At 39.6% G+C, this 24,593-nt stretch overlaps 1 protein-coding gene across 1 annotated transcript in view; it reads left to right on the forward strand.

Annotated features, from left to right (window-relative positions):
* LOC126293437 (F-box/LRR-repeat protein 20-like) overlaps positions 1–24,593 on the forward strand; it is a 68,184-nt gene that overhangs the window by 8,400 nt on the left and 35,191 nt on the right. Inside the window, exons 2-3 of the mRNA XM_049986666.1 lie at positions 4,794–5,107; positions 20,839–20,944. Coding sequence (XP_049842623.1) covers positions 4,797–5,107; positions 20,839–20,944 — 417 coding nt within the window. The 5' untranslated portion in view covers positions 4,794–4,796. The remainder of the gene's footprint in view (positions 1–4,793; positions 5,108–20,838; positions 20,945–24,593) is intronic.

The following is a 24,593-nucleotide window of genomic DNA, read 5'->3' on the forward strand; positions in this document are numbered from 1 at the left end:
AAGTGCTACCACCAGTACAGTAGAGCAATTCAATTAACCATCACTTTTGGGTCCAGGTGGTGGTCAGATCAGTAAAAAGGTCGGATAATCAGAGGAGAATGAGACAAGTCATTTACAGAGCTCAGAACAATTTAGTAAATCATATTTAAGTCAGTAATATTAAATTGCTAATAAACAGCAAGAAAAATACAGTATTGTACACTGTAGTAATTGGCTGTTCCAAATATTTGAGGGCAGTCTGGAACACATTCATTGCTGCAGAGTTGTTAATCTTTTCATAATTTGACTGCTCTTGCTTACCACTATACTGTTGCAAAACGAGATCAAGGATCTGATCATCTACAAAGTTCTGTATTCATTGTAATATCAATGTCACTTTCTTCTAGCCATTGCTCTTTGTTAGCAGGATGGATATCATTCTGAAGAGTTTGTAAACCAGCAACTCAATCTGCAGTGTCTGGCATTATTTTGCTTTTGGTTTAGGCTAGGAAAAACTTTCATCCACTATTTTTTGAAATGGTTTTGCTAAAGTTCTTCCCAAGCTTTGGCAGCCTTGTAGTAAATTGCATATTTTGTGTCTGAGGAGTTGGTTAATCAGAGGTTGGATCATCATGGTTCTACTGTATTTGTAATACTACAGAAAACCACTTAAATTTAGCCGTGGGGAAAGCAGTTACCAGATTCATATTTATTGAAAGAAAAGTGATACTTGTTTGGTCAATTCTTCAGTAGTGTGTGTTAGTCTTGGATTAATGGAAGGTAAAGAAAACATTGAAGAACGAGCTTGGTGATTTTTCTGGGATTTGTTTAGGCAGCACGAGAGTGTCACAGAAATTTTTTACAAACAGCAGTGGGAGACTTTCCAAGAAAAATGTTGAGCTTCATAGAAAGCATTATTCACCAAATTCAGGGAACTGATGTTCAACAATAACTTGTGAAACATATTCTCTTTAACACAAAATTTGTGTAATGACTCCAGTGCTAAATGTAGAGAAAATTAGGCTCATATAGAGTGATACCAACAACCTCTATTCCCATGTAGGATCTGCTTACAGAATACAAATGGAGAAAATGTACCTCTGGTGCACACAATATAAAGGCTTGTGAGTACAGATTTAGATGTAACTTGTATGGCGAACTTGATTGTGAAAGTGAGTGTGTTCAACTCATTTTATTATTTGCATATGTTATATGCTACAACTAGTTCTCTTTTTCTTCATAACTTCCGAGATTGTAAATATACACTTAGTGGTCAAAATATTTTTCAACCTGCTGTTGGTCAATTTGTAACAATGAGGTGATGTAGAACTAGTACCAGGCACTCACATGACCCTGGACCATTGATGTGTGATATCAGTGGAGTGATGCATATATGCCAGTCAGTAGTGTGAAATCAGTGCAGTTAAGATGGGTCTGAGTACAGATGCGAAAGAATGGAGCTGTTGAATTTGGATGTGTCCTTAACTGCACCATGTAAGAAGTTGGCCAATTTGTTGGCGTATTAATGCAGCCTACCCAGTGAGTCTGTGTGAAAAATGTACTACTTGTTGCTATGTAATTCGATGTAAGAACAGTGGTTGTAAAAAGAACCTAACCAACAAAGAACAGAGACTAATGTCACACATCATCAGTCCAAAAGAAACAAAAAGGCCGTTAGTGACTAGGTCCATCTCAACCAGTTTGCAAATGAACATTTCAAACTACTGGCAGTAAACATTAGGAATGAAGTGCCTCTCAAATGCCCATTGCTCACAGCAGTACCTTCTTTCACACAAAAAGTGAACTGTAGCTGACTGGATTTGTTTCATGTAATCCAGTGAGTCAGTGAATGCAAGGCCAACCCATCCAGTTTCCAAGTGAACATTCTGAATGTAACTGCATGCAGGAGGCATTAGGTATGGGGTACCTCTCTAATGGCCATTGCTCACAGTGGCACATGAAACTGCAAGTTTGATGGCTAAACGGCACAGAAAGTAACCAGTAGCTGAGAGAAGGTATGTAGTGTGATCCAATGAGCTACTTTTTCATCTCTCTTTCAATTGATGCAAGACATTTATTGCACTGACTGCCAAAGGAGATGTTTAACCCTCAGTGTGTGATGAGTGTACTTCAGGTCAGAGGTGGCTCTATGTTTTAGGGTTGCCTTTCACACTATGATTTGTGCCCACTTACTCAGGTTACCGTGACCATGAACTGGGATATTTATTTCAAAATTCTTGACAAGCAAGTGTTGCCCTTTCTTCTACAGCGTGATCCATATAAACCTAAACTACTTTAATGAGTCATAATTTTGTAACCAATAATAGGACACAATGGCAGTTTTGGGAGATGAAGTCCTCTTACCAATGACCAATGTTGGAAGTGCCCCCCCACACCCAGCATCGATGCACAACAGTACTTATTTCATCATATTCTGTGACATTCTGTGAAGTGTATCCTCACCATTGTTGCTTATTTCATGTGTAATGGCCTTATGGAGTTCTTTAGTAGCCCATGGTCTAATCTCATACACTCAGCTTTTAAGATACCCCAACAAGAAAAAAAATCTGGGTGGCTTAGGTCATGTGATGGGAGGGAGGACAGATTTTTTGAGATTATTCGGTCACCAAAGAAACTGGTTACAAGTTGCATGGACACCGTTGGACATTGGGGTCAACAATCCTGGAAGCTGACACTGCACACCACACTCCAACCTTTTCATCATGCAGTGGTGGTTTGTGGACGACACAAGGGTTTACACCAGCTCAGTATATGCTGTTTTGTGTGTTGATGTAACCTGACAGATGGAATCGTGCATCATCTGTAAACTAAGTTAACGTCTTGACATTCAGTCAGGAATCCCTGAAGCTGTTGACAGTAACACATTCTTTTCTCATGATCTGTTTCTTACAATGCTTGCATGATTACACTCTGTATGGTAGCAATGCCAATTTCTTTGCAGCTTTCTGACATACGCAATATGCAATTGAAAAGCCTGTCTCCTGGCTTAATCACAAGCAGAGTTTTCCAAGCATCTTTGAACATTATCAATAACTTCCTGGCAGATTAAAACTGTGTGCCCGACCGAGACTCGAACTCGGGACCTTTGCCTTTTGCGGGCAAGTGCTCTAAAGACACCTACTCTTGAAGTGTGTATTGCATGTTTCTACCAGCTCAAGACTGCAAACAAATCACTAATTTGCTCATTATTGTCATGCAGTAAGAAATACACATTCACAGACTTCACAAGTGGTGACGGATGAGTCTACAAACTAACTGGCACAATCCATACAAGTGTGGCATTATACCAGACAAAGGACCTCATGCTCTGGAACAAATAATCAACTTGCCAACTTGACTCTCTCAGAGCTACTGAAATCATTAAAACAACTCTCCCATTTCTACAAGCTTTCAGAGGCAAATTCTGGCCCGTTGAATTAGTTCAGGTTTACTTGTGTCTCCCTGTACATATTCATAATGAGTGTGCTGTGGAGACTTGCATCTTTCAAGACAACAAAAACTATGTTCACTGATGTGAGCACACAATGTTTCTAGTTTGATGAACACAGAGGCTCCCTATTGCACCTCAAGTCACCTGTTAGTATCCCAGTCTTAATCACGTGGAAAATGTTTGTGGCTGTTTTGAACAGTAGGTGAAATGCACCAGTCTCCCTGTAATTTGGTAGCTCTGTAGGATCTAATTATTGAGGAGAGGCTTCAGCCTGTAACATCCCCCCAGGCTGTAATTCAGATTAAATATGCACTTAATTTGTGCGTATATCAACATAATTACAAAGTTTGGTATAATGTCAGTAACTCTGGCAGAAAAAGTTACAGTTTTATTTGAGAACTCGAATGTTCTGTTGTTGACAATAACAGCTGATTATATCTGCTCACTGCAGTAACATAGTCATGAGGTGTCTTATTTGGCATGGTTGGTACTCCAAATAATAACATGTATGCAATAAATCTAATCACATACTTAGTGTAATGATTTTTAAACTGCCTTGGTTGAATTTCCACAAAACTTTGATGCACGCCTACTGACGTGATCTTGTGCACTCACATGAACAAAATCTGCACTGGTTTCACAGGCACAGCCACTGAATTGTAAACATATTCTTAACAATCAAAACCAGTGTGTATATTATTGACAGTTATATTTTAACTCAATTATAATTACAAAAAATGGATTACAGAGTTATTGAAATGTGTCATGGCATAATGAATAAAACATAAACACAGATTTTCTAGTCATTGTCGAGTAATATACATCCTTTTATATTCTGTTTTGTGAAATATGTGTTTTTATTAGTCAGAAGTCTTCACATCATAACTAAACCTAATTAATTTACCAAAATGTTACTAAGGGTTGTTTTTCAAAACTTAATGTTATACAGAGTTGTATTTTTACTTAGGATTGTGAAAATACTAGTAATTTTGCTGTGTTTATATGGCAAATATAGTTAAGTAGTAGTGATATTGATTATGCTTTTAAGTGACAGTGAATAGTAAGTAGTCAGTGTTAGTCATTCGTCAATAGCACATCTTGGTCTGTTACATGAGAAACTGGATATGGCATACCTGAAGGAAACTATCGACTCTCTTCCTTGCCAGATTGAGTTAGTTATCAAGATTGCACACAGTGCTACAAGGTATTAGCGTGAGGTCTCCGGTGAACTGACTAATTTTCTGTTTTGTGTGTTAACTACTTTTATTTGAGCTTGACTTGTTCAATACATAGGTATCAAAAGTCTTGAAATTGCATTCAAATTTATATTCCTACGTAATTAACGCGTGTGCTTTTCAAATAGGCTATGGGTTCCATTTACATCGGTGATTTCCCGGATGAAATCCTCCTACACATCTTCTCGTACCTGTCCCGAGAGGAGCTGGCCGCAGGGCCGAGCCACGTGAACCGGCGATGGCAGGCCGTGTGTAATGATGACACACTGTGGCGCAACAGTGACTACGTTGTCGGTGAAAACCAGACTGACGAAGAGGCCCTGTCGCTGGTGATGAGCATGCCACAGCTGCGAGTGCTCAGACTGCAGCGCATGCTACCGTCTGGCATGCTGCAGCATGTGTTCCGCACGTGCCACAGCCTCACCGAGCTCGAGATACACTGGTAAGTCCAGCTGTCAACTATTGAAAGCTTGGTAGGTCAGTATGTTTCCTGTGAAGTACTCCAGGGTGGCTAGTGACATAGGACTGCAGAATAATTATAAATAAAAACAAAAAAGTAACAAGTCACTAAACTGTGTGTGTGTGTGTGTGTGTGTATTTATAGTGCATTCTGGGGGCTTTGGTTCATATTCAGATGTCAGTTCCATTGTTTAGCTCAGGTGCATTGCTCGTTAAACTGACCATCTTGAGATATCTAAAATATTTTAAATAAGTGTCTTTGATTGCAGAATTTCTTCTTACTAATTCCCCAAAAACATTCTGCACTCAAAATGATCAATCTGAAACACTGTAGATATTTCAACACCATTAGTTTCTCAGGAGCAAAGTATGCTTGATAAACACTGGAAATGTCATTTGATGATAGAGCAAAGCCTCAAAAACACTTTAAATTCAGTGACTGGTTACTTTGTGTTTTTGTTTATATTTTAGAGTTTCCATAATTTAAGCAAAAAGAAATAAGGATTAGGAAACATGGACATATATGTAAGAAAGAAATTGGAAAGTACTTTACTGATCATACTCTCATTTCCAATAATTGTAACATACTCATTCTCACCTAACTATAAAGAATGACCTGTTCCATGTACATTTAATTCCAATATAATGCATATTTTGCACACTGTGAAGAAAACTGATAATTATCAGTGCAACAAAATTTTCATTTATCTGATTTAGTTCATTGCTGGCATGAAGAATAAAATCTTCTGAACTGGCTGATTTCTAAACTGTCATGGCAAAGCAAAATGATTGCTTAGAGCCAAGTCCCATCGTCAAGATAAAAGTGAATGCCATGCTAAAAGTGGTTGTCTGTGATTAAATTGACTATACAGCACCATGCTGTAAAAAAAGTAGAAGTGTGCACAGCATCAACCTAAACCGTACTGGTGGGTCAGTAGTGTGCTGGCAGTTGCAGGCAGTTGTTAAACAGTTACAGGTATCTCAGGTTCTTTGTAAGATTCATATACATCATGGTGAGTCAATATTTAAAATGTAAACATAAGCACACTTTCAGACTTTTATCAACAGATACAGCATCTCTTTCTATTCTTGGTACATTTTCTCCAACCACAACTTAGTTCAATTGTGAACTATTCTTGCAACTGACTCCCACAAAAGCTACGCCAGTGCCCTAGCAAAATTGTGTGTTCACAGGAGATGGTGTGATAAACAAAGCTGATGCATTTCAGACATATAAAACCAATATTGTTATTTTTAATGCAATTTCTTTACAAAATTACATTTTCAGTGTTAATATAATTACTACAAACATTCCCAATTAAACACTTTATTTAAAAAAAATTATTTTAATTGCAGATAGTCTAAAATATGACAAAGATATATAGAGTATCTCGAAGATGACTTTGACATGACAGAACCACATGGATTCATAAATTGTATAAATTTTGTCTCTGTAAAATACAAATAAACAAACTGATACACCACATTGCAAAAATTACAAAGTGAATTGATGGATGCAAAAATAAGTGAGCAAACCATTAAGTGGAACCTACACTGCCTCCTGACAGTATGGACCCACTTATCAGTATGATGTTGCCTGGATGCATCCACTGATTCAGTTAGAAAGGGTGTCATAACGTCATTTTATCCTGTTTTGAGGCAAACTGGCCCACAACTCTTGTAACTGGCCCTTCATATCCTTGAAACAGGTGCAGGGACAGAATTAATGTCTGAACTGGTCCCACATACTCTATCAGGGAGAGATCTGAAGATCTCTTTGACCACGGGAGTACCTCAACATCGTGCAGTCATTTCATAGAGACACATGCCATGAGTGGATTAAAAATGGCACCACAGTAGTGTCACTTGAGAGACAACACATCAGGGTGTAAGATATGCATGACATACTGTTGTGCTGACAGAGTTCCCTCAAATCAATATCAGCTGTGACCAGTCATATCCAATTGCTCCTCGCACCATGGCATCAAGAGTAACACCACTGTAGTTCTCCAAACCGTTGAAAGAATGGGACCTCGCCACGGGTTGCTGCCATACTCACCTACAGTGGTCATTGGGAGTAGTGCAGTGTCACAATTTATCACTCAATACTATGTGATGTCATTCATCAGGGCCCATGCTTCCCTGTTGCAGACCACTCCACAGTAATACCCAAGTCCTGCTGTTGCTAGTCTCTGACCAATTGTTCAGGGTAACACAGTAACGCAGGAAGTCAACTGCTCATTCTAGGAGAGCAGGAACAGTTTGTGGTATTCAGTTGTTGTTGACCAGAACCTTGACACGGAGTCACATTCCCATGCAGCTTGACATCAGGTCACTGTCACATCCAAATACACCAAAAAACTGGATGTTTTATGATTCTACCAGTCAGGCAAATGGGGACCCACAAGAGGCTTCTCTCAAACTGCCAGGTGTTGAAAACAGTGTGTCGCATGAGTACTCTGAATCTCTGTATCCTTCACAATAATCACTCAACATTTGATGCTGTTTACATCCCTTATATACTCTGCCAGTCCTGGTGGCAACTCCAAACATAAAATATGCTAATGCACTCTGGTGGATGTTCTTCTCGTCATAGAGAATTGCAACTCTGTAGTCATTTACATGTCTGCTGTTGGTGTGTACGTGTACAAAGCTACATAGACATCTGACCATGTATTCCGGGTGTCCTTCTTTTTGGCATGCATTATGTATTGGACTGATCAGTACCCCTGGTACTGTTAAAACAATGCAGAACCGTTGGCAAATTCAACTTGTTATTCCTTTGAACTAATGGCAGTATAATGTAATTGAGTCACAGATAGGCAAAGCAAAAAGATTGTCACAAATTAGCTTTTGACCAGTACTTTCTTTTTTTTTTCTTTTTCTTTCTTTTTTTTTTTTTTTTTTTTTTTTTTTTTTTTTTTTTTTTTTTTTTTTTTTTTTTAAATCTTATGGGACTTAACTGCTAAGGTCATCAGTCCCTATGGCCAGTAGTGTGGCTTCAGTTGCCAGAGACTGCAGTCGTGTGTGTGTGTGTGTGTGTGTGAGTTGCATTTGCGTGTTTTGTGTGTGTGTGTGTGTGTGTGTGTGTGTGTGTGTGTGTGTTGTCTATTTTTGATGAAGGCCATACTGGCTGAAAGCTAATTTGTGACAGTATTTTTGCTGTGCCTCTCTGCAACTCAGCATCTCCGCTGTATGGTGAGTAGCAATTTTCTTTTTCATAATATTGTTACATTCCATTTGGATTTTCCGTTGTTTGGTATTGAATGGACAAAAAATCTGCTCACTAAGTAGAGACAGGAGAATACACACTTAAAAAATGGTTTAATTTAATGCAAGCTTTTGGAGCCAGTGGGTCCTTCTTCCAGCAGAAGGGTTGAAGGGGAAGGTAGAGGGGTAAAAGGAAAGGCACTGGAGAGGTCAAGGAAAAGAGATAGAGCTTGGAAAACTCAGCCAGAAACCCGGATCAGGGGACACTTACTGGATGGCATGAGAAGGAATACTTAAAGCTTAAAGATGGAAGACAAGGTAGTATGCAAGGCAGAGATTACTGCTGAAACTCTGTGCACAAGCTAATATAGAGTGAAAATCCAAATGTATTTTATGTAATAGAGGGGGGAAGAGTCTGAGAAAATGAAAGAAGTAGAAAACTAACAGATTGAAAAAAGGAATAGTTACTGTGAAGAAATGCTGAGACAGAAAAAATTAATGTAAATCAAGGCGAGGTGGGTGACAAGAACCAAGGATATGTTGTATCTGTAGTTCCCACCTGTGGAGTTACGAGAAACTGGAGTCCAAGGGGAGAATCAAGATGACGTGCGGCGAAACAAGCACTGATTACATGACTGTCATGTTGTAGAGCATGCTCTGCATCTGTCTCAGCATTTGTTCACAGTAATTACTACTTTGTTCACTCCGCTGTAGTTTTCTATATCTTTCATTTGCTGACCTGTCTGTTTTTAGCTGCCCCCTCTCACCTACATCTACATCTACATAGATACTCCACAAGCCACCACATCATGTGTGGCAGAGGGTACCCCGTACCACTACTCATCATTTCCTTTTCTGTTACTCTTGCAATTAGAATGAGGGATAAACTACAGTCTACATGCCTGTGTATGAGCCCTAATTTCTCATATCTTATCTTCGTGGTCCTTAGGCGCAATGTATGTTGGTGGCAGTAGAATCGTTTGGCTGTCAGCTTCAAACGAATGTTCTCTAAATTTTCTCAAGTGTTTCTTGAGAAGAACGGCACCATCCCTCCAGGGATTTGCATTTGAGTTCTAGGAGCATCTTCATAACACATGTTGTTTGAACCTGCCTGTAATAAATCTAGGAGCCGACCTCTGAATTGTGTCGATGTCTTCCTTAAATATGACATGGTGTGGGTCCTAAGCACTCGAACAGTACTCAAAAATGGATTGCATATGCTGTCTCCTTTATGGGTGAGTTATACTTTGCCAAAAGTCTCCCAACAAAATGATGTTGAGTATTCGCTTTCCCTACCACAGTTCTCACATGCCTGTTCCACCTCATATCGCTTTGCAGCTTTATGCCCAGATACTTAAACAAATTGACTGTGTCAAGCATGATACTAGTAGTACTGTATCTGAACATTACAAATCGACCATTCGCCTTCCCTATCACAGTTCTCACATGCTGGTTCCACCTCATATCATTTTTCAATGTTAAGCGCAGATATTTAAATGGCTGACTATATCAAGCAGGACACCAGTAATACTGTATCAGAACACTTCAGGTTTGATCTTCCAACTGTGCATTTTTCCACATTTAGGGTTAGTTGCCATTCATCACGCCGACTGGAAATTTTGTCTAAGTCATCTTGTATCTTCCCACACTCACTCAACTTTGACACCGTACTGTACTCCATGGTATCATCAGAAAACTGCTATCTGTATTGTGATTCTGGGGAGCCTTTTCTCTGTAGAATTAGTGGTCAAAGACATTCCTAAGACAAATATAAGTCAACTAATGTAAAAGAAAAGAAAGCTGTGAATATAGTAATTGAGCAATAAAAGACGACCTTCCTGATAATAGCTTTCATCAGTTGTTTTAAAAATTCATATCTGTTAATGATGGGTAATTGTCCAGGAAGGAGTAGTCACTTCTAATGGTAAAGAACTTGGATGGTAACTGAAAGATCATGGGATTGCATTGTGGTTGGATAGTGGAATAGCTCAGTCTAACCAAGCCTTCATCTCTTAGTAATTTGAAGATTTGCCAGGAATGATAGGTGGTTTGGATCCCACATTAAACTGTTTCCTCAGTAAAATTACTGGTTTAGATTAGAGGCATGCATGTCACCAAAGTAGCGAACAATTGCTAGACTTGCACCTGGCTGCTAAAGGCTCAAAGAATTATCATCATTGTTATTATTATTATTATTATTATTATTATTGCTGTTGTTGTTATTGACATAATGCTGCCAACAACAAGTCTATGATACACACCTAGTAACTTTTTTAGCTTTTAAATGAGAATATAATAGTTTAACGCATGATATAGCAATATTGCCTTAGGTTATTGTGATTTCTCTGAAACACTTCTCATCAGATACTGCTAAATGTCTCATCTAATGAGTATGTTTTAAACATTAAATTCTGCTATAAGGAGAGTGAGCAAAAACTGTTGATGTAAACAATTCTGGAAATTTTCACTTTTTTGTTTTTTTATATTACCAATTCATATCTGTTAATGACGGGTAATTGTTAAGGAAGGAGTAGTCACTTCTAATGGTAAAGAACTTGCATGATACTGAAAGATCATAGGATTGGATTGTGGTTGGATAGTGGAATATCTCAGTCTGCTTTTAACCTAGCCTTCATCTCTTAGTAATGTGAAGATTTCCCAGGAATGATAGGTGGTTTGGATTCCACATTAAACTGGGGAAGCAGAAAGGTGGAAGAAGTATATAGAGGGTCTATACAAGGGCGATGTATTTGAATACAATACTATGGAAATGGAAGAGGATGTAGATGAAGATGAAATGGGAGATATGATACTGCGTGAAGAGTTTGACGGAGCACTGAAAGACCTGAGTCAAAACAAGGCCCCGGGAGTAGACAACATTCCATTAGAACTACTGACAGCCTTGGGAGAGCCAGTCCTGACTAAACTCTACCATCTGGTGAGCAAGATGTATGAGACAGATGAAATAGCCTCGGAGTTCAAGAAGAATATAATAATTCCAATCCCAAAGAAAGCAGGTGTTGACAGATGTGAAAATTACTGAACTATCAGTTTAATAAATCACAGCTGCAAAATACTAACGCAAATTCTTTACAGACAAATGGAAAAACTGGTAGAAGCCGACCTTGGGGAAGATCAGTTTGGAACATGTGAGGCAATACTGACCCTACAACTTATCTTAGAAGGAAGATTAAGGAAAGGCAAAACTATGTTTCTAGCATTTGTAGACTTACAGAAAGCTTTTGACAATGTTGACTGGTATACTCTCTTTCAAATTCTGAAGGTGACAGAGGTAAAATACAGGGAGTGAAAGGCTATTTACAATTTGTACAGAAACTGGATGGCAGTTATAAGAGTCGAGAGGCATGAAAGGGAAGCAGTGGTTGGGAAGGGAGTGAGATATGGTTGTAGCCTCTCCCCGATGTTATTCAATCTGTATATTGAGCAAGCAGTAAAGGAAACAAAAGAAAAAATTCGGAGTAGATATTAAAATCCATGGAGAAGAATTAAAAAATTTGAGGTTCGCCAATGACATTGTAATTCTGTCAGAGACAGCAAAGGACTTGGAAGAGCAGTTGAATAGAATGGACAGTGTCTTGAAAGAAGGATATAAGATGAACATCAACAAAAGCAAAACGAGGATAATGGAATGTAGTCGAATTAAGTCAGATGATGCTGAGGTAATTAGATTAGGAAATGCGACACTTAAAGTAGTAAATGAGTTTTGCTATTTGGGGAGCAAAATAACTGATGATGGCAGAAGTAGACAGGATATAAAATGGAGACCCAGCAATGGCAAGAAAAGTGTTTCCGAAGAAGAGAAATTTGTTAACATCGAGTAGAGATTAAAGTGTCAGGAAGTCGTTTTTGAAAGTATTTGTATGGAGTGTAGCAATGCATGGAAGTGAAACATGGATGATAAATAGTTTGGATAAGAAGAGAATAAAAGCTTTGGAAATGTGCCGCTACAGAAGAATGCTGAAGATTAGATGGGTAGATGACATAACTAATGTGGAGGTACTGAATAGAATGTGGGAGAAGAGAAGAGGAGTTTGTGGCACAATTTAACTAGAAGAAGGGATCAGTTGGTAGGACATGTTCTGAGGCATCGACGGATCACCAATTTAGCATTGGAGGGCAGTATGGAGGGTAAAAATTGTAGAGGGAGACCAAGAATACACTAAGCAGATTCAGAGGGATATAGGTTGCAGTAGGTACTGGGATGTGAAGCAGGATAGAGTAGCATGTAGACCTGCATCATACCAGTCTCAGGACTGAAGACCACAACATCAACATATTACCAAATAATTTGTTTATTTGCCAGCTGTGGGTGTGCTTTGCAAATATTTTTTCTGCTTCCACTTTCTTCTGCTTCTTTCATTGTTTTCAGTGCCTCTGTAGCCTATGGTTAGTTAGTGTTTGATCTTTCCACCTCTTTCTTGGTCTACCCATTGAACTTTCCCTATTGGTCTTCTTGTTCTTCTTCTGGTTCCTATCCATTCTGGATGTTAGCAACCATCTTGGCAGTGCTTTTCCTGTCATTTGCAGCTCTAAATAGCTCTATAGATGTTTTATAGGTCCATGCTCTGATGTTGTTAACCCAATTCTTCTCTTCCCTGGTATTTTTCCTTGCAGGATGGTCTGGAGGAGATGCTATCTGTTGTTGTTCTGCGGGTACTGGATCTTTTTTGCTTTCACAGTGACCAGTACTTCTTTCTCTTTCTTCATTATTCATAGAACCCCGACATTTGTGACATGCACTGTCCACGGTATTCTTAACATTCTCCTGTACAGCCACATCTCAAAAGCCTCCAGCCACTTACCCAATGATTCTGTCAGAGTCCATGTTTCGACACCATAGAAGAGGGTGGAAAATACGTAGCAGCATAGAAATTTGATCTTCGTCATCATTACTAAGCCATGATTCTTGAAAAGGTCACTCTTCGTACTGAAGACAGCCCTTGCTTTTCCAGTTTGAATTCTCACCTCATCAGAAAGATCCCACTGGTCAGGTATGTGTATTTATGTACTTGCTCTATGTGATTTTGGCCTATCTTAATGTGACATGCAGGGACCCTATTGGTCAGTTATTCATTATTATTTTAAGCATTTTATTTTCATTCATTCTTGTGATATGAACTCTACATCTGTTTCTGTACTCCTTGATCTGTTCATTTATGCCTTCTCAAGTCCCAATTGTTATTACAGATAGTCTGTAGCCAGTTGCTCTCCATTTCTGTAGCTCATATCCTTCTTCATTTCCAGCTGTTATTCTCCAAGTTTCACTACCATCAAGTGTAGTTAGCATTGCCATTGTTGTGTAGAACTTCATTAAGGCTTTTTTCTCCTCACCTTTTTTCCCATTATTCTGTATATGTTTCCTTTAATATAATTGAATGTTCCATTTTTCCAGTATGTCTTTTTCATTTGTGAAGGAGAACTCGTTAACTTTCTCTATTTTCTGGTCTTACATTGCATTTTTGCTTGGGACCTGGCCTTGACCTTTAAAGGCTATGCCTTTGGTTTTGTGGTTGAGATTGTTAAGTTACAACTCTGGACAGTTATATTTAATTTAGAAATGGCTTTTTGAGAGATTTTTTCACTGTCAGTTGTTAAGAAGTTGGCCGTCAGCAGAACATCGTCATTAGATCATTTCAAAGGTTAAAGTTATGCGTTCCATTTCATTTAGCCACTGTCTCAACATTATTCTCCTCAATATTGCACTTCGCTCACTTTGCTGCCTTCATTCTCTTCAGTTAATTACTGCCTTTGTTCTCTTCAGGTAACCAGAAGTTACATTGTTTCATGACTTGGAGAGCATTCAGAGACAAGAGTAGCGAGAAACTGGATCCTATCTGAGAAATATAGCATAAAACAATCATGGTACATTCAATTTCGATGACAAATTCCTTCACCCAAAAGAAAAAGAAAACAGTGGGTAAGGGAAAATTTTCTTCATATGTTAAACTCACTATAAAGTTCTCATAATTTGAATCCATTTTTGTATGCTGTATGCCTTCATTATGGATGATAATCTTTGCTAGCCTTTCAGGATACACTGCAGGTTGTTAAGGTTCTTTAAAATTGGCCTTAAAAATTGCACATTGCCAACAATATATTTCTGCAATGTTGTCCAATGACATTGCAACCAGATGAATTGCAGCTACATGTATGACAACAACAGTAGCCACAGTCACCCAATAATGTTTGTGGCAATAGAGTGTTTTGCAGGGCTACACTATTACCACATACTGGACAAATGCGAGTGAGCTGCTTTTGCGCTACATGAGTCATAAAGCTACAAATAACAAGAGGGATTGGGCTTTGTGGGTGCATTCTTTTTTTTATGTAAGTGGAATGCTTCAGAAAATTTAACTCATCAACTAATGCTGGGTACAGACCTCATCCAGAATTTTAGTGGAATGTCGAAACACAACTTCGAAAATCTCATAAAAGCAATTGGTCAAAGAATTGCTAAAGGTGATACAAGTATGAGGAGACTGTATACTAGTTACAACCAAGTTGGAGATCACTCTACATTTTTAGCTATTGACAATTTGTATAGAAGCTTAGTGTACTTTTAAAAGTACACTATTCATCAATACATATTGGTATCAGAACTATGCAGTGCTTTTGTAGAAGGACTGAAGAACTTCATAAAGGTAAGTTTGAAATTAAAATACAAATTTTTTTAATCATATTTAAATTAGTTCAATGACACACCACAGTTTACATTATCAGTTCATGCTCAGACATATCTCGAGATATTGTGAAACTCGTGGCATCAAATACAAACCATATGGACGACGAGCCACCTTCCACTACATCATTTTTGGCTCACATTAGGCATAAACGAAGATAATGAAAATTTTTGGATGTTCCATCAAGCGTGATTCCGAGCTCATTTGCAATTGTCAAATTGCAATCATTGTACATACCATTTTGGTCAGAATTGAACAGTGGAAAATCCAAGTTCGAATAATACAATATTATGAAAAGGACAGATTGCTATTCTCCATATAGCGGAGAAGTTAAGTTGCAGGCCGGCACAACAAAAGGCGGCTAAACAAGTAAGCTTTCTTCACAATGGATACCTGGCTATTCCATTCACATGGCCACCCGCCAGTGCAATTGGACTTCTTCTTTGTGACATCTGTGCTTATTTCACACAGTCAAAGAGAAAGAATGGACATGATGAAAGCTCAAAAAATGGTAAGACACTTTCACACAGGGAAAGCAAAATTATGTTCTACTACAATTTCAAAAGAACAATTTCAATATTTACCAAAAATTGCAAGAAAATATAAAATAAAAATATTGCCATCTGACATTGATATATTGGTGAAAAAATATTGCCGATATATATCGAAGTTTTTTTTGTAAAAAATAACAATATATCAATATTTTATCAACAGCCCTACTCTGTACCCACTGCCTAATTCTTCATACAACTAACTAACTTTACTGTAACACCTAACTACTTCTTCTATTTGACGCACAAGTCGCCGAAGTGGCGTCAAATCGAAAGACTTGCACCAGGCGAGCGGTCTACCCTATGGGAGGCCCTCGTCACACGCCATTATTATTATTATTATTATTATTACTTCTTCTATGAAGGGAAGGTGTACAGACAGGTCCGTGGCACAAGCATGGGCACCCACATGGCACCTTCCTATGCCAATTTGTGTATGGGCCATCTAGTACCTTCCTAGCCTCTTAAAACCCCTAACTCCTGATCTGGTTCACGTTCATTGATGATATGGACTCAGGGCCAAGACACCCTGGTCTTCCTCAACCCAGCTTTGCACCTTTGTGCATCTCATACTCTCTGATGGTCTACCCGTGGTCTAGGGGTAGCATCTTTGATTCATAATCAAAACGTCTTCGGTCCCGGGTTCGATCCCCGCCACTGCCTAAATTTTGATAAATAATCAGCATTGGCTGCCGAAGACTTCCGACATAAGAAGTCAACCTCATTCTGCCAACGGCCTTGTCAAAGAGGGCGGAGGAGCGGATAGAGGTTCAGGGCACTCTCTTGTCCTAGGGGTGGGAACTTGCCCCTAAAGGCGGAAGAATCAGCAATGATCAATGACATGAGGATGCAGAAGGCAATGGAAACCACTGCATTAAAGACACGTAACATGTATCCACAGGACATGTGGCCTGTAGTTGAAGAAGTGTCATGATGATCTCTCCATTGGCAAAAGATTCCGGAATAGTCCCCCATTCGGATCTCCGGGAGGGGACTGCCAAGGGTGAGGTTACCAAGAGAAAAAGATTGGATAATCAACGAAAGGATAATGTTATACGAGTCGAGGTGTGGAATGTCAGAAGCTTGAATGTGGTAGGGAAACTAGAAAATCTGAAAAGGGAAATGCAAAGGCTCAATCTAGATATAGTAGGGGTCAGTGAAGTGAAGTGGAAGGAAGACAAGGATTTCTGGTCAGATGAGTATCGGGTAATATCAACAGCAGCAGAAAATGGTGTAACAGGTGTAGGATTCGTTATGAATAGGAAGGTAGGGCAGAGGGTGTGTTACTGTGAACAGTTCAGTGAGCGGGTTGTTCTAATCAGAATCGACAGCAGACCAACACCGACAACGATAGTTCAGGTATACATGCCGACATCGCAAGCTGAAGATGAACAGATAGAGAAAGTGTATGAGGATATTGAAAGGGTAATGCAGTATGTAAAGGGGGACGAAAATCTAATAGTCATGGGCGACTGGAATGCAGTTATAGGGGAAGGAGTAGAAGAAAAGGTTACAGGGGAATATGGGCTTGGGACAAGGAATGAAAGAGGAGAAAGACTAATTGAGTTCTGTAACAAGTTTCAGCTAGTAATAGCGAATAATCTGTTCAAGAATCACAAGAGGAGGAGGTATACTTGGAAAAGGCCGGGAGATACGGGAAGATTTCAATTAGATTACATCATGGTCAGACAGAGATTCCGAAATCAGATACTGGATTGTAAGGCATACCCAGGAGCAGATATAGATTCAGATCACAATATAGTAGTGATGAAGAGTAGGCTGAAGTTCAAGACATTAGTCAGGAAGAATCAATACGCAAAGAAGTGGGATACGGAAGTTCTAAGGAATGACGAGATACGTTTGAAGTTCTCTAACGCTATAGATACAGCAATAAGGAATAGCGCAGTAGGCAGCACAGTTGAAGAGGAATGGAAACCTCTGAAAAGGGCCATCACTGAAGTTGAGAAGGAAAACATAGGTACAAAGAAGGTAGCTGCGAAGTAACCATGAGTAACAGAAGAAATACTTCAGTTGATTGATGAGAGGAGGAAGTACAAACATGTTCCGGGAAAATCAGGAATACAGAAATACAAGTCGCTGAGGAATGAAATAAATAGGAAGTGCAGGGAAGCTAAGACGAAATGGATGCAGGAAAAATGTGAATACATCGAAAAAGATATTATTGTCAGGACACACTCAGCATACAGGAAAGTGAAAACAACCTTTGGTGACATTAAAAGCAACGGTGGTAACATTAAGAGTGCAACGGGAATTCCACTGTTAAATGCAGAGGAGAGAGCAGATAGGTGGAAAGAATACATTGAAAGCCTCTATGAGGGTGAAGATTTGTCTGATGTGATAGAAGAAGAAACAGGAGTCGATTTAGAAGAGATTGGGGATCCAGTATTAGAATTGGAATTTAAAAGAGCTTTGGAGGACTTACGGTCAGATAAGGCAGAAGGGATAGATAACATTCCATCAGAATTTCTAAAATCATTCGGGGAAGTGGCAACAAAACGACTATTCACGTTGGTGTGTAGAATATATGAGTCTGGCGACATACCATCTGACTTTCGGAAAAGCATCATCCACACAATTCCGAAGACGGCAAGAGCTGACAAGTGCGAGAATTATCGCACAATCAGCTTAACAGCTCATGCATCGAAGCTGCTTACAAGAATAATATACAGAAGAATGGAAAAGAAAATTGAGAATGCGCTAGGTGACAATCAGTTCGGCTTTAGGAAAAGTAAAGGCACGAGAGAGGCAATTCTGATGTTACGGCTAATAATGGAAGCAACGCTAAAGAAAAATCAAGACACGCTCTTAGGATTTGTCGACATAGAAAAAGCGTTCGACAATATAAAATGGTGCAAGCTGTTCGAGATACTGAAAAAAGTAGGGGTAAGCTATAGGGTGAGACAGGTCATATGCAATATGTACAACAACCAAGAGGGAATAATAAGAGTGGACGATCAAGAACGAAGTGCTCGTATTAAGAAGGGTTTAAGACAAGGCTGTAGCCTTTCGCCCCTACTCTTCAATCTGTACTTCGAGGAAGCAATTATGGAAATAAAAGAAAGGTTCAGGAGTGGAATTAAAATACAAGGTGAAAGGATATCAGTGATACGATTCACTGATGACATTGCTATCCTGAGTGAAAGTGAAGAAGAATTAAATGATCTGCTGAACGGAATGAACAGTCTAATGAGTACACAGTATGGTTTTGAGAGTAAATCGGAGAAAGACGAAGGTACTGAGAAGTAGTAGAAATGAGAACAGCGAGAAACTTAACATCAGGATTGATGGTCACGAAGTCAATGAAGTTAAAGTATTCTGCTAGTTAAGGTATTCTGCTACCTAGGCAGTAAAATAACCAATGACGGACGGAGCAAGGAGGACATCAAAAGCAGACTCAATATGGCAAAAAAGGCATTTCTGGCCAAGAGAAGTCTACTAATATCAAATACCGGCCTTAATTTGAGGAAGAAATTTCTGAGGATGTACATCTGGAGTACAGCATTGTATGGTAGTGAAACATGGACTGTGGGAAAACCGGAACAGAAGAGAATCGAAGCATTTGAGATGTGGTGCTATAGACGAATGTTGAAAATTAGGTGGACTGATAAGGTAAGGAATGAGGAGGTTCTACGCAGAATCAGAGAGGAAATGAATATGTGGAAAACACTGATAAGGAGAAGGGACAGGATGATAGGACATCTGCTAAGACATGAGGGAATGACTTCCATGGTACTAGAGGGAGCTGTAGAGGGCAAAAACTGTAGAGGAAGACAGACATTGGAATACGTCAAGCAAATAATTGAGGACGTAGGTTGCAAGTGCTAGTCTGAGATGAAGAGGTTAGCACAGGAAAGGAATTCGTGGCGGGCCACATCAAACGAGTCAGTAGACGGTCGGGGGGGGGGAACCCTCTCTCTGATGGCTCCATCCACACCTCTGTCTACAGTAAACCCACCAACAGTGGCTTCATTTTGTCAGCTGCCATCCCTTCCACATGAAAAAATCCCTCCCATACTGCCTCGTCACCTGGGGTACAACATATCTGCAGTGACAAGAACTCCCTTTCCCAGTGTACTGAAAATGTCACCAAGGCCTTCATAGATGGACTCTATCCCACAGATCTAGTCTGCAAACAGATTTCCTGTGCCATTTTCCCCAAGATAGCCAACTGCAAAAGACTGCCCTCCTTTGTCACCTAATACCACACCGAAGTGGAACAACTGAACCACATCCTTCATCAGTGGTCTCATTATCTATCTTAATGCTTTGAAATGAGGGACATCGTACAAAGATCATTCCAATCCCTCATAAAGCAGCTTTGGCCATGAGCTATAATCTTTAACATTCTTTCCACTGTGCCTGTCTGCAACTGAACAGGTCATGTTTTACGTTGAGGTAATTTCTTAACATTGTTGATAGTGACAGAAGATTGTCATAATCATCTTTTTGTTACATGTATTACGCCTCACCACTTTCAATACTTTCTTTTAGCCTTTATGTTTTTGTCTTTGGCCCCTTCCATTCGGCCCACCCTCCCTCTGTCCCTCCCTACCTCCCCCCCCCCCTCTCTCTCTCTCTCTCTTTCTTGACTGATGCTGTGCTTACCAATGTATCCTCGGAGTCTTTCACGACGGCATACATGAATAAAATGTTCTCGGTTTTCCAGCCGCGTCAATTCAAATAAAATGCTCGAGCTTTCGATGGCCATCTCCGCCATCGTCGTCCAGTCAGTGAACTCCTGACTACGATGGCGGAGATGGCCATCAAAAGCTCGAGCATTTTATTTGAATTGACGCGGCTGGAAAACCGAGAACGTTTTATTCTTCTTACCAATGTACTTTGAACTACTCTTTCTGACAACACCCCACCCAACCCACTTCCTCCAATTTCATCTTGTCCCTTCTCTCATTGGGGCTGAGTTACCTACCCCCTTTTAAACATCCCCAGCATATTGCTCTTTTAGAAGGAAGTTTTGTTCTGATTGGTTATCTTTACATGTGCCTATTGGCAGTACTGATATTTCATCTCCTGAAAGTAATTACTGACCAGCAATTCTTCCTCATAAATAATTTTATCATGTTGCTGTCCAGGACAGTGTTAGCCCATATTTCAAGGTTTTCTTTTTATGGAAATTGAAATTAAGATGTTATTGTACATCATCACTTGTGTTGTTGCACACAGATTGTGCAGCAGTAGTTTGAGCCATTGTCGTCATTGTGTTCCGCCCTCAGGAGACACAAGCTGTTGCCCTCTGAGCTCAGCTGCCTGGTCGAGAACTGCCCCAACATAGAGAGACTCGTAGTGCCTGGCCAGCGAACAACGGTCGAGCATCTGGAGGTATGGCCCACATGCTGGAGTGAGGCTGCTCTGCTTGCTGCTGACAGAAGCATATTGTTCTCCTCATATGCATGCAATAATAGTAGTTTTAAGGTCAATTCACGCTCACTTGTTGTGGAACAGAATGTCTCAAAATTCTGAAGTATGTTTCTGATGGCAACATTTACACAGTCTGTCGACAGAATAGGGTCAGAACGAGATGGTGACATCACAGATTCCCCAGAAGGAAGGTTTGACATTTACACATCAGTGCATTGAGGGAGGGGCGTGGCATTGTCCTCTGTCATTGGAATTTAACCTATTGTCAGTGAGTTCACTCGTATTGTAATACTGAATTTTGCTTATTTTTGTCTCCTTAATCTATATTTTGTTTGCTTCACATTGTGACACTTTGAGAATATGTTTGTAGACTTTTGATATTTTCCTTGTGTGTGTTGTTTCACAAAAGAAGTCTAATATGTGAAAGTGTAAACTGGTTTACGCTTTACAGTACCTAAGAAAGAAAAAGCGTATGCTATACGTAAATAAGGACATAAACTGATGGAACCATTTTTGTTCAAAAAAAATTTAACAATGAAAAGGTCAATTGTATTGAACAAGAAAACTACAGTTTTTGGAAGTAACTGCAACCAGTCATCTGTTGTTACAGTAAAGTTTCCTTTTTTACAAGAGTGGCTTCAAGTTATCAGGCGACTCCCCGTCAGATTGTAATCACCTGTACTGTTGTGGGGGTCATTGGGTAGAGGCATATGCATCCTTGAGATTAATTATGGGGCACAGATCATTTTGGGAAACGTAGTTAGGTTACTTGCTACAAAGCATAGGGGAATTGTTATCTGGGCGTAACGAACATAACTAAACGTAAACTGTTGTAGGGGTCATGATGTGACGCGTACTGTGGCAGGTGTTTAGCTGCTGGCAAATCAGCATGGAATGTCATTTTTCACAAATCAGGATGGAGGCCTGGTGATGTAGATGGCCATGGGCAAACAACATGCCTGTGTTAGCATTTAATCCGAACAACAGGCAGTGTGTGTGGGAAGCCCCAGTTTCTGGCAGCATCATGGTGGCAGAAGCCTGCAGCTACAGGCGGCAAAGTCTGTGGGTTGCAGATGGCTGCTCCATCTTGTTCTACTGCAAATGCTGTCTGTCTTGTGGTTATTGGCTGGTGTAGACGGCATCACACAGTATGTACATCGATACTGCTAAGTAAAAACAACATCTGAGAATGAGGGTCCGATTTTTTGGGTGGGGGGGGGGGGGGGGGAGAAGGAGCATATACATGAGAGTTGCTGATTAGTGTGTCTCCAACAGCAACACTTCCATCCTGGAATTGGAACTGGCTGAGTGACACTGTTATAGCGTAGTTTGTGGTGTCAGCTTACTGAATGTGTGTTTTTTCGTCCTGAATATGCCCTCTTAGCGAACGGCATTTTACCTTTTTCGTTTGGCTGCAAATAACTATACAGAACAATCCCACAAACAATGCTAAGAACTGGTACCGTCTTACAAGAAGTTGCTAAATGACTTGAAACTGGTCAAGGTAAAATAGAAGTTGTGTTGTACCATCGCAAAAGACAATTGTGTGCATTTATTTCTGAAAACCTTGATTCATCACATTCACAGAGTTCCACATAGTAATAGATAAAAGTTTTAACTGTACTGTTGTTTCTGACATCAGTACTTCGAAAGAAGCCAAAAAACATAATGGATAACATAAATATGTTCTACATATTTCCACCTAAATATTTTTGATGTGTTTCTATGCATATACAGGTTGGCCCCCAGCATTGGTCAGTATTCAGAGATGTGACAGGAACGATCACTTGAAGCAGAATAATGCAGTAAACTTGGGCTCTAAAATCCATACCTTAACAGCTATAAGCATTTCTTCATCTTCAGTACTGCTTCCCATATTTTGAGAGGTTGTAGTGTGGATCAAAAGAAGAAGAAGAAGAAGAAGAAGAAGAAGAAGAAGAAGAAGAAGAAAAGTCCAGTAAACAGGGGCTCAAAAGTTCATACTTTAAGAAATGTGAGCACTTGTTCAGTAGAAAAGACGTGTTCCACAGTATCGAAAATTAACAAGTGCTCATAGCTCTTAAGGTATGCACTTTAGAGCCAATGTTTACTAGACCTTTTTTGCTTCGAATGACCATCCTTGTCATATTCTTGAATCTTGACTGTTCCTCCTGGGACACTGTGTTCTTGTGTGCAAGTAAATATCATGCTTTGAAAAGTTTGGGTGACACATTTCCTATTTTTTGACCTTTCAAAGCTGTGGAAAATTTACTGTACAATGTGTGTAATGAAATTTTGCTATGGCCATCAGTAAACCTGTCATTCCAGAATGAGATTTTCACTCTGCAGCGGAGTGTGCGCTGAGCAGAAGTAAAGCTGTGAGTACAGGGCGTGAGTCGTGCTTCGGTAGCTCAGTTGGTAGAGCATTTGCCCGCGAAAGGCAAAGGGCCCGAGTTCGAGTCTCAGTCGGGCACACAGTTTTAATCTGCCAGGAAGTTTCAAATCTATCATAGCTAGTCCCTTAATTCCAATGCTAAATCCCAGTTTTTTACTTTCATCATTTGATATTGGGCTAATTGATGTGACATATTGATATACTGTTCAGTGTGAGGACACCTCCATTTGATTATGGCACTACCTTACATTCCACTGACATCCAGAATGAAATCGACCTTAGTTGACTGCGTGACAGGTTTATATGTTGAGAATTAACCCTTTAAGTGTAGATGACTTCCATGGTATACAAAGTGCACTGTGCCCTGTTTACACTCACAACCAGTTGTCACATAAAAGTGTCTACATAATACTGCTAACTCTCCCCTTACCTGTCTAAGGCTATGGGCAAAAGAAGTTGACAAAAGTTGATGGTTACATTGGAACTTATCAGCACCTGTGGCATGGGAAGTACTGCAGACTCAGGGATGTAACCACCAATTCATGGATGCTGCAGTTGGAGGGTTGATGGTCAGTATTTTGCATGGACATAATATGAAATTATTTTGTAGCAAGATATTTGTCTAACTTTACAATTTCACACTTCCCCTGCTTTTTTCGGTTTCTACAAGTATTTCTTCATTTAGCCATAGCTCTTACCAATACTATACCTTTCCTGTGTACTGACAGGTGATAAGAGCTTTACAACTGGGTCTAAAAAATAAGAGTGCACCATTCGGAAATCAAAATAATTGGGAGAGTACAAAATGGTATGTTCCATAAATTATTCAAGAAGCTACAGACAAAGGACAAAACAGGTAAAAAAAGGAATAAATTTACACTGATAATGGAAAGTGAAAAACGCAATTAACAGGAAGATTGTACAGGACTAGTCACTTTTGTGACAGACCTTGAATTCAGTTTCATAATACTTCCCTATTTTGTTGTTAGGCGTAATGTACATGGACCAGTCACATTGATGTGACAACCAACTATGTTCAGCAACAACATTGTATAAATGCTCACGCACAGCAGCGGACAACACTAGAAGTGGAGGGTATATGTTGGGTAGACACAGAAAATGGTGCAGTCATTGGCTGATGCGGAAATAAAGTGATCTATCTAACATCCAAACGGGTATGATCATTGGATTTTGAGCCAATGGTGGAAGCATTTCTGAAATGGCTGAATTTGTAAA

Source organism: Schistocerca gregaria, chromosome 10 (assembly GCF_023897955.1).
Source record: "Schistocerca gregaria isolate iqSchGreg1 chromosome 10, iqSchGreg1.2, whole genome shotgun sequence".
Classification (NCBI taxonomy): domain Eukaryota; kingdom Metazoa; phylum Arthropoda; class Insecta; order Orthoptera; family Acrididae; genus Schistocerca; species Schistocerca gregaria.